This window comes from Varanus komodoensis, unplaced genomic scaffold (genome assembly GCF_004798865.1).
Source record: "Varanus komodoensis strain SLA01 unplaced genomic scaffold, ASM479886v1 scaffold7_3, whole genome shotgun sequence".
NCBI lineage: Eukaryota > Metazoa > Chordata > Lepidosauria > Squamata > Varanidae > Varanus > Varanus komodoensis.
The window spans coordinates 9,586,974-9,600,188 of NW_025336480.1; the positions used below are offsets into that span (position 1 = coordinate 9,586,974).

General features: G+C 38.7%; 1 protein-coding gene across 6 annotated transcripts in view; it reads left to right on the forward strand.

The window, feature by feature from the left end:
- RAPGEF6 (Rap guanine nucleotide exchange factor 6) overlaps positions 1 to 13,215 on the forward strand; it is a 176,861-nt gene that overhangs the window by 50,651 nt on the left and 112,995 nt on the right. For all 6 annotated transcript variants that reach the window (XM_044454498.1, XM_044454502.1, XM_044454500.1 and 3 more), the window contains exons 5-6: positions 4,464 to 4,533; positions 12,251 to 12,394. In XM_044454498.1, coding sequence (XP_044310433.1) covers positions 4,464 to 4,533; positions 12,251 to 12,394 — 214 coding nt within the window. The remainder of the gene's footprint in view (positions 1 to 4,463; positions 4,534 to 12,250; positions 12,395 to 13,215) is intronic.

The following is a 13,215-nucleotide window of genomic DNA, read 5'->3' on the forward strand; positions in this document are numbered from 1 at the left end:
AGCTACAACCTAAAATTTATAACATACAGATTTAACAAATCACGTCATCTGATTTGAATGTAAATTTTAAAGAAACAGTTCATTTCTGTTTTCTGTTAAATTGTTTTGTGTATTTTAAGTCCTGCAATATGATTTCCATTTTGAATGGTCAATGTGTGTTGGAAAATATATCAACATAATTTCTTCAAAGCACAAAGAATTAGACTAGTTTGTATATATTATCTTCTTAGGCCGAAGAAAACCATCTAGGCAGTGTTTTGTCACTGCCGAAAGTAGTTTTATTTTTATCACGCTACATATCTTAATTAGCTTATCCCAGGCCAGGATGTTTGTGGTGTTAGCAACAACTGTTTCGTGCACAGTCACTGTTAAAATGTAATTGTTGCTGCTGTAATTTCAGCAGGACATTTCCATTTGTTGTAGTTACATGCTGTTCAGTCATCTCTAACTTAAGGCAACCTAACTTAAGGCAACCTTGTGAATGAATTGCCTCCAAAATGTCCTGTCCTTGACAGCACTGCTCAAGGCTGTGGCTTCCTTTATTAGAATCAAATCATTTTTTATGTTTCCGTCCTCCTCTTATTTTGTCGCTGACTTCCCTAGCATGATTGTCTTCTCTAGGGAGTCTTACGATGTGCCTGAAGTATGACAGTTTTGTCATTTTTCCTTCAAGGTAAAGTTCTGGCTTGATTTGATCTAGAAACACTTGTCAGATCAGGGTATCCTGAAAACTCTCTTCCAACATCGTGTTTTGGACAAATGAATTTTCTTCCTGTCCGTTTTCAACATGGTCCAGCTTTCAAACCCATACATAGTGATTGGCAATACAATAGCATGGATGGATCTTGGCCTCAGCCTCCAGTGCAGCATCATTACACATGATGGTCTTTTCTAGTTCCTTCACTGCTTGTCTCAATCTTTCCAATTTCCTGGCTCCATTCTCCCTTTGAATTATGATTGAGCAAAGGAATGCAAAAATTCTCATAATTTCCATTTCTTCATCATTGACATAAGGTTGCAAAATTCTTCTGTAGTCATGCATGCCTTTTGCTTTCTTAAGATTCAGCTGCAGTTCTGCTTTTGCACTTTTTTCTTTCACTTTCCTCAAGAGTCTTTTCAAAGCATTGCTGCTTTCCACTGGTAATATGGTAGCATCTGTGTATTAAATTATTGCTGTATCTTCCACTAATTTTCAAGCCTTCCCCTGTTCCTAATGTATGATACATTCTGCATAAAACTTGAACAGATGAGGAAATTAAATACAGCCTTTTCTGATGATTTTGACTACAGCGAACCATTTTGTTTCCCCATATTCTGTCCTCTACTGTCACTATGTATTTCCTTTTCCTTACCATGTATAGATAGGCTAGGATAAGAATTCATGCATTTAATGTAGTTCTCCAACATTTATGATATAAGTTCGTTAGTCTTTAATGTGCCACAAAGTATTTTGTATTTTTGCTTTAGTAGACCAATATGGCTACCTTTCTGGATTTTTAAATGTGTTTTGTAACTTTTGTAGTGTATAATCTTAACTCAGTTTCTCTTGATGCTTTGCAGAACTGATAGGTGAGCACACTGCATGTACTTCTGAAGCTTATTTTGACTGGGTTTGTGTGACATGACAACAAATCTTGGGTAACCAGTTTCACAATGGGTTATAATCTGGATTTGGACTGCTTCTGTCATGTTAGCTTGGTTTTCAGCAAAAAGTTATCTAGGGGTTGCCAATCTACAGTACAGTGGTACCTTGGCTCACGAACTTAATCTGTTCCACGACTCTGGTTGTGACCCAAATTGGTTGTTACCCAAGTCAAATTTCCCCATAAGGTTCAATGTAAATAAGGGTAATGCGTTCTGGTTCCTCAGAATGTGGTTGCGACCAATTTTTGGTCAGGAGCCAAGTCAAATTTCCCCATATGGTTAAATGTAAATAAGGTTAATCTGTTCTGTAACTATTTTTTTAAATCAGAAAAATTTGAAACAAAGTGATATACAACAAAGTAGCAAAGTACTGTACAGTACAGTGGAGAACACTAACCTGGGTAGGGGGGAGATTATTGTTTTGAGGTAGAGTTCCCCTCCATAAGGACATTGGGGAGATCTCTTTCAGGGGTTTCCTCTCTTCTTTGTCTATTAGCTGCAGGGTCAATTTTGGTGAAAAATCTGTCTATAGACACTTGTTTTTTCCTGCGCTGCATAACCCTCCGGAATTGAGAGACCATGTTATTGTTGATAAGATTCAGCGATATTAGTATTGTCAGATTCAACACTCTGTTCATTACAGTTATGTTGGGGTAGTGCTTCTCAAAGAAATCCTGGCATGGCTGTGTTCCTGCAGGAAAGACGGGCACAGCATTGACCATCTCCCCACCCCCCCCCCCCAACCAGCACGATCGCGGGCATCTTCCCCCCCCCCCAACCAGCACAAGTGTGTGGAAATTATATAATTGCCCCAGCTGAAGCCCCAGATCCATTTTTCTACCCTCTGGTTCATCTTGAAGAGAGTAGAAAATTGAGGAGTTTTGGGATAGACTGATGCACCATCTGATAGATCAGGGGATGGTTGACAGACTGAAAGCAGAGGGTAACTATTGGTGGGGAATCATTGGAACGGTGGTCAGTGATGAGCAGGGTCTTTTCATCAATTATCTGGAAGAGGGGGTGACAAGTCTTCTGATCAGATTTGCAGACAATACTAAATTGGGGGTGATGGCCACAACTGAAGAGCAGGTACTCCAGAGCCAAAAGGATCTGGACAGACTATGGAAGTGGGAGGGGACAACAGGATGGCGTTAAATGCATATAAGTGCAAAGTCTTGTAGTTGGGGCATAGGAATGGGTGTCATAAGTACAGGTTAGGAGACAAGTGACTGGAGAGCAGCACTTGTGAAAAGGATCTCGGGATGCTGGTTGACTGTAGGCTAAACATGAGTCAGCAGTGTGATGCGGTGGTCAAGAAAGCGAACACTACCCTTGGATGCATAGCCAGAAGCATGGCTTCTAGATTGAGAGAAATATTACTGCCACTTTATATGACTCTGGTGCACCTGCAGTATTATGTTCAATTCTGGGTCCCTGATTACAAGAGGGATAAACAAGGTTGGAATCAGTGCAGTGAAGGGCCACAAGGATGGTGACTGGTTTGCAGAGTAAGCCATATGAGGAGATACTGAGGGAACTAAACTATTTTCAGCCTTGAGAAGAGGAGACTCAAAGGGGGCTTGTTAGTGATATATAGGTATGTGGGCAGTGTCACATGGAGGTGGGTAGAGACCTTTTTTCCCCTGTGGATGAGGGCAGGATGTGTTCCAATGGAGCAAAGCTCAGGAAACCCAAGTTTCAAGGTAGATGCCAGGAAGTACTTCCAGGCACTTAGGACCCCGAGGGTATGGAATGGGCTTCCATGGGAGGCGGATGAAGCCTCATCGGTGAGGGTGTTCAAGGATAGGCTGGACATGGACATGGACATGGTAGTCATGTCATGAGCAGAGCTGGGGGGTCAGACTAGATGGTCCAGGAAGCCCTTCTGACTCACTGTGTTTCTATGTTTCTATCTTGGCAGCTCATAGAAAGCACCTCCAGCCACTGCTCTAGCTGAGGCCTCAGATGCCCCCAACTGGGTAACTGCATTAACTAAAAAAATCATGCAACCATATGCACATTTAAAGGGCTTTTTTCCCTGAACAAGGAGTGTGCTCCTTGGGCCCATTGGGGGCTGTTAGCAGTGGTGCTTGCTCATTAGCCCCATACAAGGGCAGCAAGGATTTTTTTTTTTGCCATTCTTGCCATGACAATCAGTAACTGATTTGTGATGGGGTTATTCACATGGTAGTATGTATGTGAAAGAGAAAGTTGTTTAGGTTCAGATAACAGTATTTCATCATCGATAGAACAGCACCTAGAATAAATGATGAGTTGTGGGGATAGTTAAGTGTTGAACTGATGCTTGTCAGAGCTGAAACATGCCAGAAGATTGACCAAGCCTGATAACATGAATTGGACAGCTGTAAAAGTAAATTTGAACACTGGCAAAAATGTCAAAATATAATAAAATTTACAAACATGATTGTGCAATTTTTGGGGGTGGGCACAGCAGTAGTTGCACACTTTGAGGCTCTAAAACACACTGGTGAATGAACAAAGAGGGAGTACCAGCTGAAGTGGAGTGGGGAGGTGGAGTCAAGACAAGTTTTGCTGCAAAAGGTACTGGGATACCAGCTGGAAGACTGAGGAACAGGCCACACTGAGCCTGATTATCAGGCAGGTGCACTATAAGTGTTTCCATGAATAACTCACAGCACGTATCTTATTCACAGGGTGGCTTAGCATGTTGTGTGAATGCAGCAATTGACTCTTCAGTAGTTTTGAAATATTATATAAGGTACTGTTTTAAATTATACTAGGTACGTTGCTGCTTAGTGTTAATAAGGACTAACACTCTCTTATTCTTTTCCCAATAGTTTTGGCAAGCAATCTGGAGGAAAACGAGGTTGTGAGTGTATTGTTTTGGAACCTTCCGAAATGATTGTGGTAAGGATAGCTCTTTAAACATCTGTTCTTGGAAACTTTTACTGAGGTGGTTGGAATACTCTTTGTCATGTTCACTCTTGCTATTAGTACAGAGGTTTCTGCTATAGATGTGTGATTCCTTGATTTGCTATAGTCATTCTTGGGGATTTTCATATGTAACTCAAATTAATGGAGTTCATATAGGCACAGATAATACCAGCATACTAGTGTAGCAGATAAACTATGTAATGAATTCTGTGTGCACTACACTGATGCTCTGTATCTTTGCTTGATATGCTTAGGTTAACATACGGAGTTTAAATGCATTGCTTAATAGGCAGGTTCTCATGTCCCAATAAGCCACTGTATGAATAAGGCATGCTGACTTGGTTTGTGGAACAGTCCATGGAACATCTGATGGATGACTGGGCTTTCCATGGCTTGTTCTCCCTCTCCTTCCTTGGCTCTAGCAAATATCCTAGGAGACATTCTGCTACCCTCTAAGGGGGTTTTCACCTTTTGTCAGTAATATATGTGTAAATGTAATAGCTGGGAAATAAATGGAGGGAAAATTAGAAGTTGTACAGTTTAGAGAGAGAGCGAGAGCGAGAGCACATTCACTGAGCCATGGATTGGAAGTTTCAATTTGAAGCGCAGAAAAATGGTTTAAGCTACTCAAGTGTAAGAGCAGTTTAGTAATAAAATATTTCCTTTTTATGGAGCTTAATCTCTTTTATAAAAAGGTAGGGAAACTTTCCTTAAAAAGTCTAATTTATGAAATGCCTTTCATTTTTTAAAACCTAGGATAGGTTTCCAGAAATCTTAACCTTTCAAGTGTTCTTTAATAGCTTATTGTCCACTGCTGATGCTTTGATATATGCCTTTGACCTATTATTTTTCAAATTCCTTTTGTGCCTTGCCAGCAAGTTCAGGTTAAAGCTGGATCATGTAAGATATTATTGAAAATATCAACTACCTTATTTTTTCTGTGGCGGTATCATTATCCACTCTTACAGAGGAGATTATCTTCTGTATGTCTGACCTTTTTAAGCTTATGCTTTCTTGAAGTCAAATCTTTTTACAGAAGTCATAATGTGCTAACTTTCTGGTTAATGCTTGTTTTTTTTTTAATTACACTTCGATCTGTTTCCTCCAAGATTTCAGGATATGTTCTTTGCTTACTTTTATTGAGGGGAGATACGTTGCCATAAATTTCTATATTATATTGGAAATGTAGAAAGTAGGCATACAAGCAACCATGCACAGGGAGAAGACAGACTACATTTTGTTTATTGAGCATTCTTTTCTACAGATTTTAATATTAATATGTTAAAAGACACTGACTTTACCTGGTAAAGAGAGGTTCTGCTATGATAACACTCCTCCATGCCTTTCATGCTTTTATTACAAATCAACATCTATTCAATTAAGCCCCCCTTCAGCAACAAACCAGCTTACATGCCAAACAACTTTGATAAAATGAAAAAAATGACTTGCTTGTGATTTTATTTTAAGATATTACTATGCAATAGATACTGGGAGTTTATTTCTTCTGAAATAAAGAAGAAAATATTTCGTTAATCCCAAATCCTGGGTAATTTTACATTTGTTCTCAGGGCGTGGCTTATGTTATAAAGAGGGGAAAATGCTTGCTCCAAAACAAGTGAAATAAGTTGTGGGACTGTATGCTATGTTAGAATTCATAAAAATGGTTGACATTCCTCTCAATTGGTACTTCAGAAACATTAAACTACATCCATGAAAGTACCATTGCTGTAACACTGTTGCTGATCTAAAAGCGTCATGTTACCTCTACCCACTGTGACATCCTGTTTGCACAGGCTCTTTTCCCGGCCATGCGTCTTCCATACTTTACTGTTGAGTTTCATGCCTTTTCCTGAAGGGTGGGTGGCTTACTGTTTTAAACCAAACAGCTTGTCATCTTCCTTATCCTTTGTCTGTTCTCTTTCTGAAACTTTTCCAAGACTGCCTCACATAGAGAACATTACAGTAGTTCAAATGGGATATTGTTAAGCATGTGTCACTGTAACCAGACATCTCTGGGTATGCAAACACATTTATGGTCACTGAAACTTTGACACTCAGGTTCCGGATTGAGTCTGGATTGAGTGTGAGTGTTCAAGGAGCATGTAACCCAATCTAGCACAGGTTGAATCCCTCTTACCTGGTGTTCCTTTTTACTTACGAGGAGTACCTCATAAGTCAAAAGTATCTATATGCTGCCTTTACCTAATCCATTGTTGTTATCAGACACTAATTTAGAATTAAAAGAACTTATTTGAATTTAGATGGAAGGTTATACTGGGTGCCCTGAACCCCAGATTTCCAGACAGACTTGGCTATCAGTTCCATGTTAAAGAGCTAAGGAGGAAGACAAGATGAAAACCAAAGGGACAACAGTGGTCAATGGCTGTAGTATAAAATAAGATGTCCCCAGTGGGATGACCTCTCCAAGAAAGATAAGAATACCCTAAAACAGACTTCCAGGTCCCATCCCATACCTCAACAGGGTTTATAGTTAATGCTACTCAGAGCTGTTGAGAGAACCAACAGAACCAACATGGACATATTCTATCTGTCCAGTTACTGCTATATGTTGTCCATGAGGACAGCCTAAGTAATATGTATCTTGTTGCTAGGCCTGCAGCCATATTGAACTGAATCTACCTAATTTGTCACATCCAGGAGTATTTGGAATTGAGATGCACCATGCTGTCCAAACTTTTCTCAAAAATGGAATATTGGTGACTGGGTGGACATTATCCAATCTGCAGAGTTCAGGGAAAAGTTTTGTTTTTGAGCAAAGTTTTCACCACTACATCTCCTAGGTTTGCCTTCCCATAAAGAAGTATTCAGTACCTTTGCCCACTAGGCTGGTTGCTCTGTGAGTTTGGAAGCGTTGCTAGGAAGAGCAGGGGGTCAGGTACATATATGATAGCACTTTCCAAGGATTATGTCAACATTCTTGGCTGTACAGATTGAGAATTATTCTGTATAACTAAACACTCAGAGGCCAAAGTTACATCAACTGAACCTGTGTAAACTATGGCATCAAACTAGACATAGTTACAAACTATTTCATTGTCAAAGTGCTGTGCAAGTTGGTCTTCCAAGGCTGTTGGTTAGTCTGTTTTCTTCTAATCCAGAAAGTAATAGGCTTTGACTGTAGAGTTCTCCTGGCTGCTTCTGTGTTGGGTACAGTGGAGGTGTATGATGATTTCTTGAGTGGTAGTCTAAGGACACATTTCTGCCATCCTTAACCATTTCATGAATTTATTTGCCCCTCTTCCATTCAAAACCAGGACACTTGTTTGTTTTTATTTATCAGGAGGGAATACTGTAGAGAACACTCCCTGGCTGCTCCCTCATTCCCAAGATATTTGATCTATGGTATCATCATAACAAATATTTATCTTTTGGCTTGTGATGTTACCTTGTAGTTGATTGCTTTGCAGCACTTTGTATTTATAGTGCAGACTGTTCCACTTCAGAGGAAGTCATTCCTGATTTTTTCCTTGGAAGACAGGGAGGTTACACTGATACCCTTAGAGTTGTGCTGTATTTAAATGACTACTGTTATTCTCTACTGTTTTTGATTTCCCTTGCTAACATTCCATCAGTAATGGGTGTCCACCCAGACAACCCAACAGTGGTATTCTGTAATGCTTGTCCTTTCCCAGACACACCAGCTGCTCATTCCTTTTGTAACCATGAAATAATGTTAGCAGGTTATCTTTCCCTCGGGATATAATTGTACCTCTAACACAGAATGGCATGGTGGTAGTAAAATCCTTCTGCTGTTCCTCCCTCCAAAGTCCACTCAGTATCTGACAGAAGAGACATAATAAGAGGACATAATGCAAATCGAAAGGAAGCATTTCTTTCCCCAAGGTAATTTCTGTTTAGCATAGGAAGTCAAATTAGTGCCAGCCCATGAAGCTGTTCTGTGATCCACATTCTTGAAAAATCTTGTTATCATTGCATTTATTTAAGCAAGAGAAATGCATAAACTCAGTGTGAGTGGGGAAGCCACATTCAGTCCCTTTCTTCAAGGAAGTATTCCACAGTTTGCCAACGTACCTTGTTTGATCTTATATACTGAAGCTTTCTTACCATAATAAATATTGCAGAATTACAGCATTGCTGTCATTCCTATTTTATGACTGTAAATTCAAGAAGCTTCCTAAATTTTTATGAGCATTTTTATCAAGAACATTTTGGTATAAAAGAAAGCTAATGATAATTAATTTAACTGTCAGAGAATCTGTGTCTCCTGTAAGGCCTTTCTATGAATTTGCTTAGCACTTGCAACCATTTTGCTGTAGTGCACTGCACGCCAATCAATTTTGACCTCATTTCTTTTAGTGCAGATTTTGAAGCTCTGGATGCTTTACAGTAAAATCAAGAGAACCTTATTTGATGCTTGGCCCTACAGGGTTGTATTTGTATAGCACTGAGAAGCTACATACTGTACAGTACCTAGGAAGCATGATAGTACCGAATGCAAAACAAATTGCCAACAAAAGATATTTGTTCTAGGGTTTTTTCCAGCTCTTGTAGTTATATTTTCAGTTTCATAGTACTGGCAATATCTGAAGGAAGCAGGTGGGCGTAGTTACTGTAGTTCCTGCTAACAGTTCATTGTGTTTGCTTTTCTGGTAACAAACATACTTAACCTTTTGCTTTCTCAATAATAAAGCCTGTACTTGGATGTTTAAAAAATACTCTGCTTCAAAGTTGCTTTATCATGGGCTCATAATTCCTTAAAAACAATAGTGTGTTTTCTCAAGTGAATGAAATAATACCTCTTGATTCTGCAGGTGCTAAAAGTTATCAAATCATAACAAAAATATCTGGAAATTTAAAGTATTTTCAGGGTTTGGATCAAATAGCAATGTCATTGGGTACTCGGCAGATAGAGTATGGAGGATCTACATGTGGTGAACCAAAGGGTGCTCTTCGGGAAGTGAGTCTATATAGTATGAACTAAGTCTCCAATGCTGATCCTGATGTAGCCGATATGGCACCACCATATACAGGAGTAGAGGTATCAGCAGGTTTAAGGTAAGCCCCAAATTTGCAGCCATATTTAAAAAAATTACAACCCCCAAAGATGATCATACCTCCTCTCAAACAGCTCAGAGAAGGCTGATTTTGCTTACTGGCCACAGAAGCCATTGGTCTGTTGTGGGAGAAACTGGAAAATATGGCAGCATGGGAATAGAATGGGATACGTTGGTTGAGAGTATGGCTGGCAGAAACATGTAATAGGAGCATACCATATTATCCCATTTCATAGCTGGTCCTAGTTGCTTGTTCCTATATTTCAAATGTAAAGCTGGGTTGCTTGGAGTATATAATGTGACAGTTACGAGACAGGTTTTATATTAACTGCTATATAAATTAAGGGCAGGAAATGACCATGTTTAGATAACTATTGAGTTTAATGAAGTATTTTTTTTTTGAGCTACAGAATGTTAAACCTTCAGCTTGCCCTGCCCCCAGCATTGTCTTGAGGAGTAAGATTATTACTGATTAGAAATTACTATGTTCTGAAATACTTCTTAAAAGTGTTTTCTGTTCTTAAGTGTTTGAAACATAGAAGTGGAGTTGTAAGAGATCTCAAAGCTTGTCTAACCCGTGCAAAACACAGGAAATATGTTATGGCATCTTTGCTCAGTGTCTGCTTAAAAACTGCTGTAGCATGGTTGGGTGAAAGCCCCATGGCTTTTTGAGTGTTCCTCAGTCCCTGCTTCAAACACTGCCTTGAAGTCCCAGCAGTGCTACTGGGAAACAAGGTGTGTGCTTCTTATGCACCAGCAGAATCACTAGGATTGTGAAGACCATGGCCATTTTCAATAGTGGGGGATGGATATAGCTCCTCGAAGCAGTAGGGTGGCCACTGTGGCCCCCTAAGTCTTGGTATTTGCTTAACCCTGTTGTGAGAAGAGTCCTTGTCCTTCTGGGTCAGTCTTCACTGTTGAACAGGTCATACCATTAGGAAACTCCTCTCAGTGTTTAATCAGTATCCCCTTATTTTTTGAACCTTTTGGTTTTGTCCTAGCCTCTGGAGCAAGAGAAAAAACTTGCCCTTTCATATACATGACTACCTTTTAAATTGAAGATGTCTTCAGAGGTACTGTTAATAAGCTACTCATATAAAGATGGGTGACATGGTCTGAATAATAGATGATGTGCAGTAAGCTGTATTTTGTAACTGTCCTACGTGTTTCCTTTTGAACTCTAGGCTCTGTTACTGCAACCAGTAATAGCCTCTTGCTTGACATTATGAAAACAGCATATTGCATAAATCACAGGTAACAGACAGCCTGAAAAAAATTAATTTTGTATATATCACAATGGCTCTTTGCATGGAAGAAATTGATGGCCAGCAAGTCTGTATCAGTCTAGGATTAGAAGGGAAGGGAAGGGAAGGGAAGGGAAGGGAAGGGAAGGGAAGGGAAGGGAAGGGAAGGGACACACAAGTTCATCCTCCCATAAATAGAGTGATCCTTGAATAAGTATTGTATGATGATGATGATGATGTACACCCCATCCAGAATCTAACATTAGTATGATCCATTTATTTCAATATCAGGCATTTTAACTACCTGATTAATTTTACTTTTGAAATTAATTGGATTTGAAAATGTTTAAACATGACTGAATTGAACCCTAATAATTGTTTCATACAATTTATTCCTTTCTTGTTTGTAAAGAGGAATGCAATTCTGTGCTGGACCTTTGTTGTTAGATTGTGATAGTGAAATATTTTCCTCATTTTAGAAACAATTGTGTCTGGTTTTTGAGGAACATACGTTTACTGCTAACATTCTTCTCATACTTCAGCCAGTTGCGGTGGTGGTTGTACCCAAGGAAATAAATGTATCCCTTTCCTTGGTACACACCTTTTGCCTGCGTGTAAAAAATCAGTTGAATTACTGCAGAGATAAACTTGACAGTTGTTTGTATACATGCATCTGTTTCTGCTGCTTCCTGCTGAGATTTCAAAAGGAAATGTGAAGATAAAACTTGCTTTTTATAGCATAAATGAACAAGAAAAGGGAGCAAGTTTGAACTAATATGGTTCAAAACATTGTTTCACAAAGTTAAGTCTTGTCAGATTTAGTTGGAGCTAACATCTGAACAGTTTTCAGTATGGACATTTGGACCTTTTAAAAACGCTTTTATCTTTGTATTCTAATTATGGTTCAATTAAAATGTATTAGTGAGTGGTAACTAGAAATGAAAAAATAGATTAAGTGGATTTTTAGGAGGTAGTTTCAGTTGCCTAATACTACAGTTTTAAATGAAATGTATCCAGTATGTGCTATTTTAAAATAGATTTTATTCTAACCATATTGTTAAGCAAGCTTTTGAAACATAATACTATTTACAATATACAATAGCTATCTATTAACTATCAAACTGTGACTGTGTAACTTTAATTTTTTTAATAGAGCCTGCATTCAATTTTTATTGCTGCTTAGGTAGACTAGCTTGGTTTTTTTTTTTCTTCAACACTGTTTCCGGGAAGGAAACTGTGGCCTCCCAAGTCATTGTAATAGCATAGAAGATGTGTAGTTTTAGTTTCAGAAACATGCATAGGCTATCAAGTGCACATTGAACTTTCCTCATGAGTATTTTAAGATTTCATCGACTTTCAATGATATGGAAGAATTGGATGTTTAATCAGGATCCTGAACATGTGTTCCAGGTGGATAATTCAAAAGAGAATGAAGACAATATTCTGCAAAGGGAAGTGCCACTTCGACAATCTCGGCGGAGGTTTAGGAAGATTAATCAGAGGGGAGAACGCCAGACCATCACTGATAATGTGGATGTTAGCAGCTACCTTTCAGTGAGTTTAATTTCCATGCTCTAGTCCCTTTGTTTCATATTTAGCATGTGTGTTTTCTCTGGCACTGATATGAAGAGATGGATAAAATTGCAAAGCTGATTTTGCAAGATTGGGAGCTGTAGATTGCTACTTAGTACTTTAAAGCAACTGTAGCATTCTAAGAATCTTACTAACGTAACCCCCTCGATGAAGGTTCATCTACCCAAAGCACACTGTGATCACTTTCATTAAGTTTAGGCACTCAGAACTTTTACTGATACATTTGAGTTGTGTTCAGATGTGTTTTATGCTCATTCAGCTGTGACTGACAAAGCAGATGTTTAGCATGATGTTTGAGTCTGTTGTGAGCAGTACCTTTATTTTTAGATGTATAGCCATACTTATTACAACGAAAGTCTTGGAACAGCTTAACAAACAGATCAAAATCAAATCAAAGTATAATGTCATTACAAAATACAATTGTTACATTTTATGATGTTTTCCATATGTATTTTAGTATATATCCTTTTCTTTTGGATTTACTCTACTGCTGATGGTTCCTTCTTCCTTTCTCTATTTGCCTTTTGTCTTATGGTTATGGTTTTCTCTTGGGTTTTCTCATAATTTTTTATCATTCCCCTCTTGGTCTTCTTTTGCCCTAAATGATCACACCAGTTCTTTACTCTAGTCCTTTTCCCACAACCGCAGACTAGGTACAAGCAGAAGGTATTACAATTTGAAGTTCCTTCCCTTCTGGCATAGCCTTCAGTAAGCTGACAGTGATTTTTAATCTTATTTATCTTGCAGTAAAATTCATTGCTTGCTACTCCACTTCTTGGCTA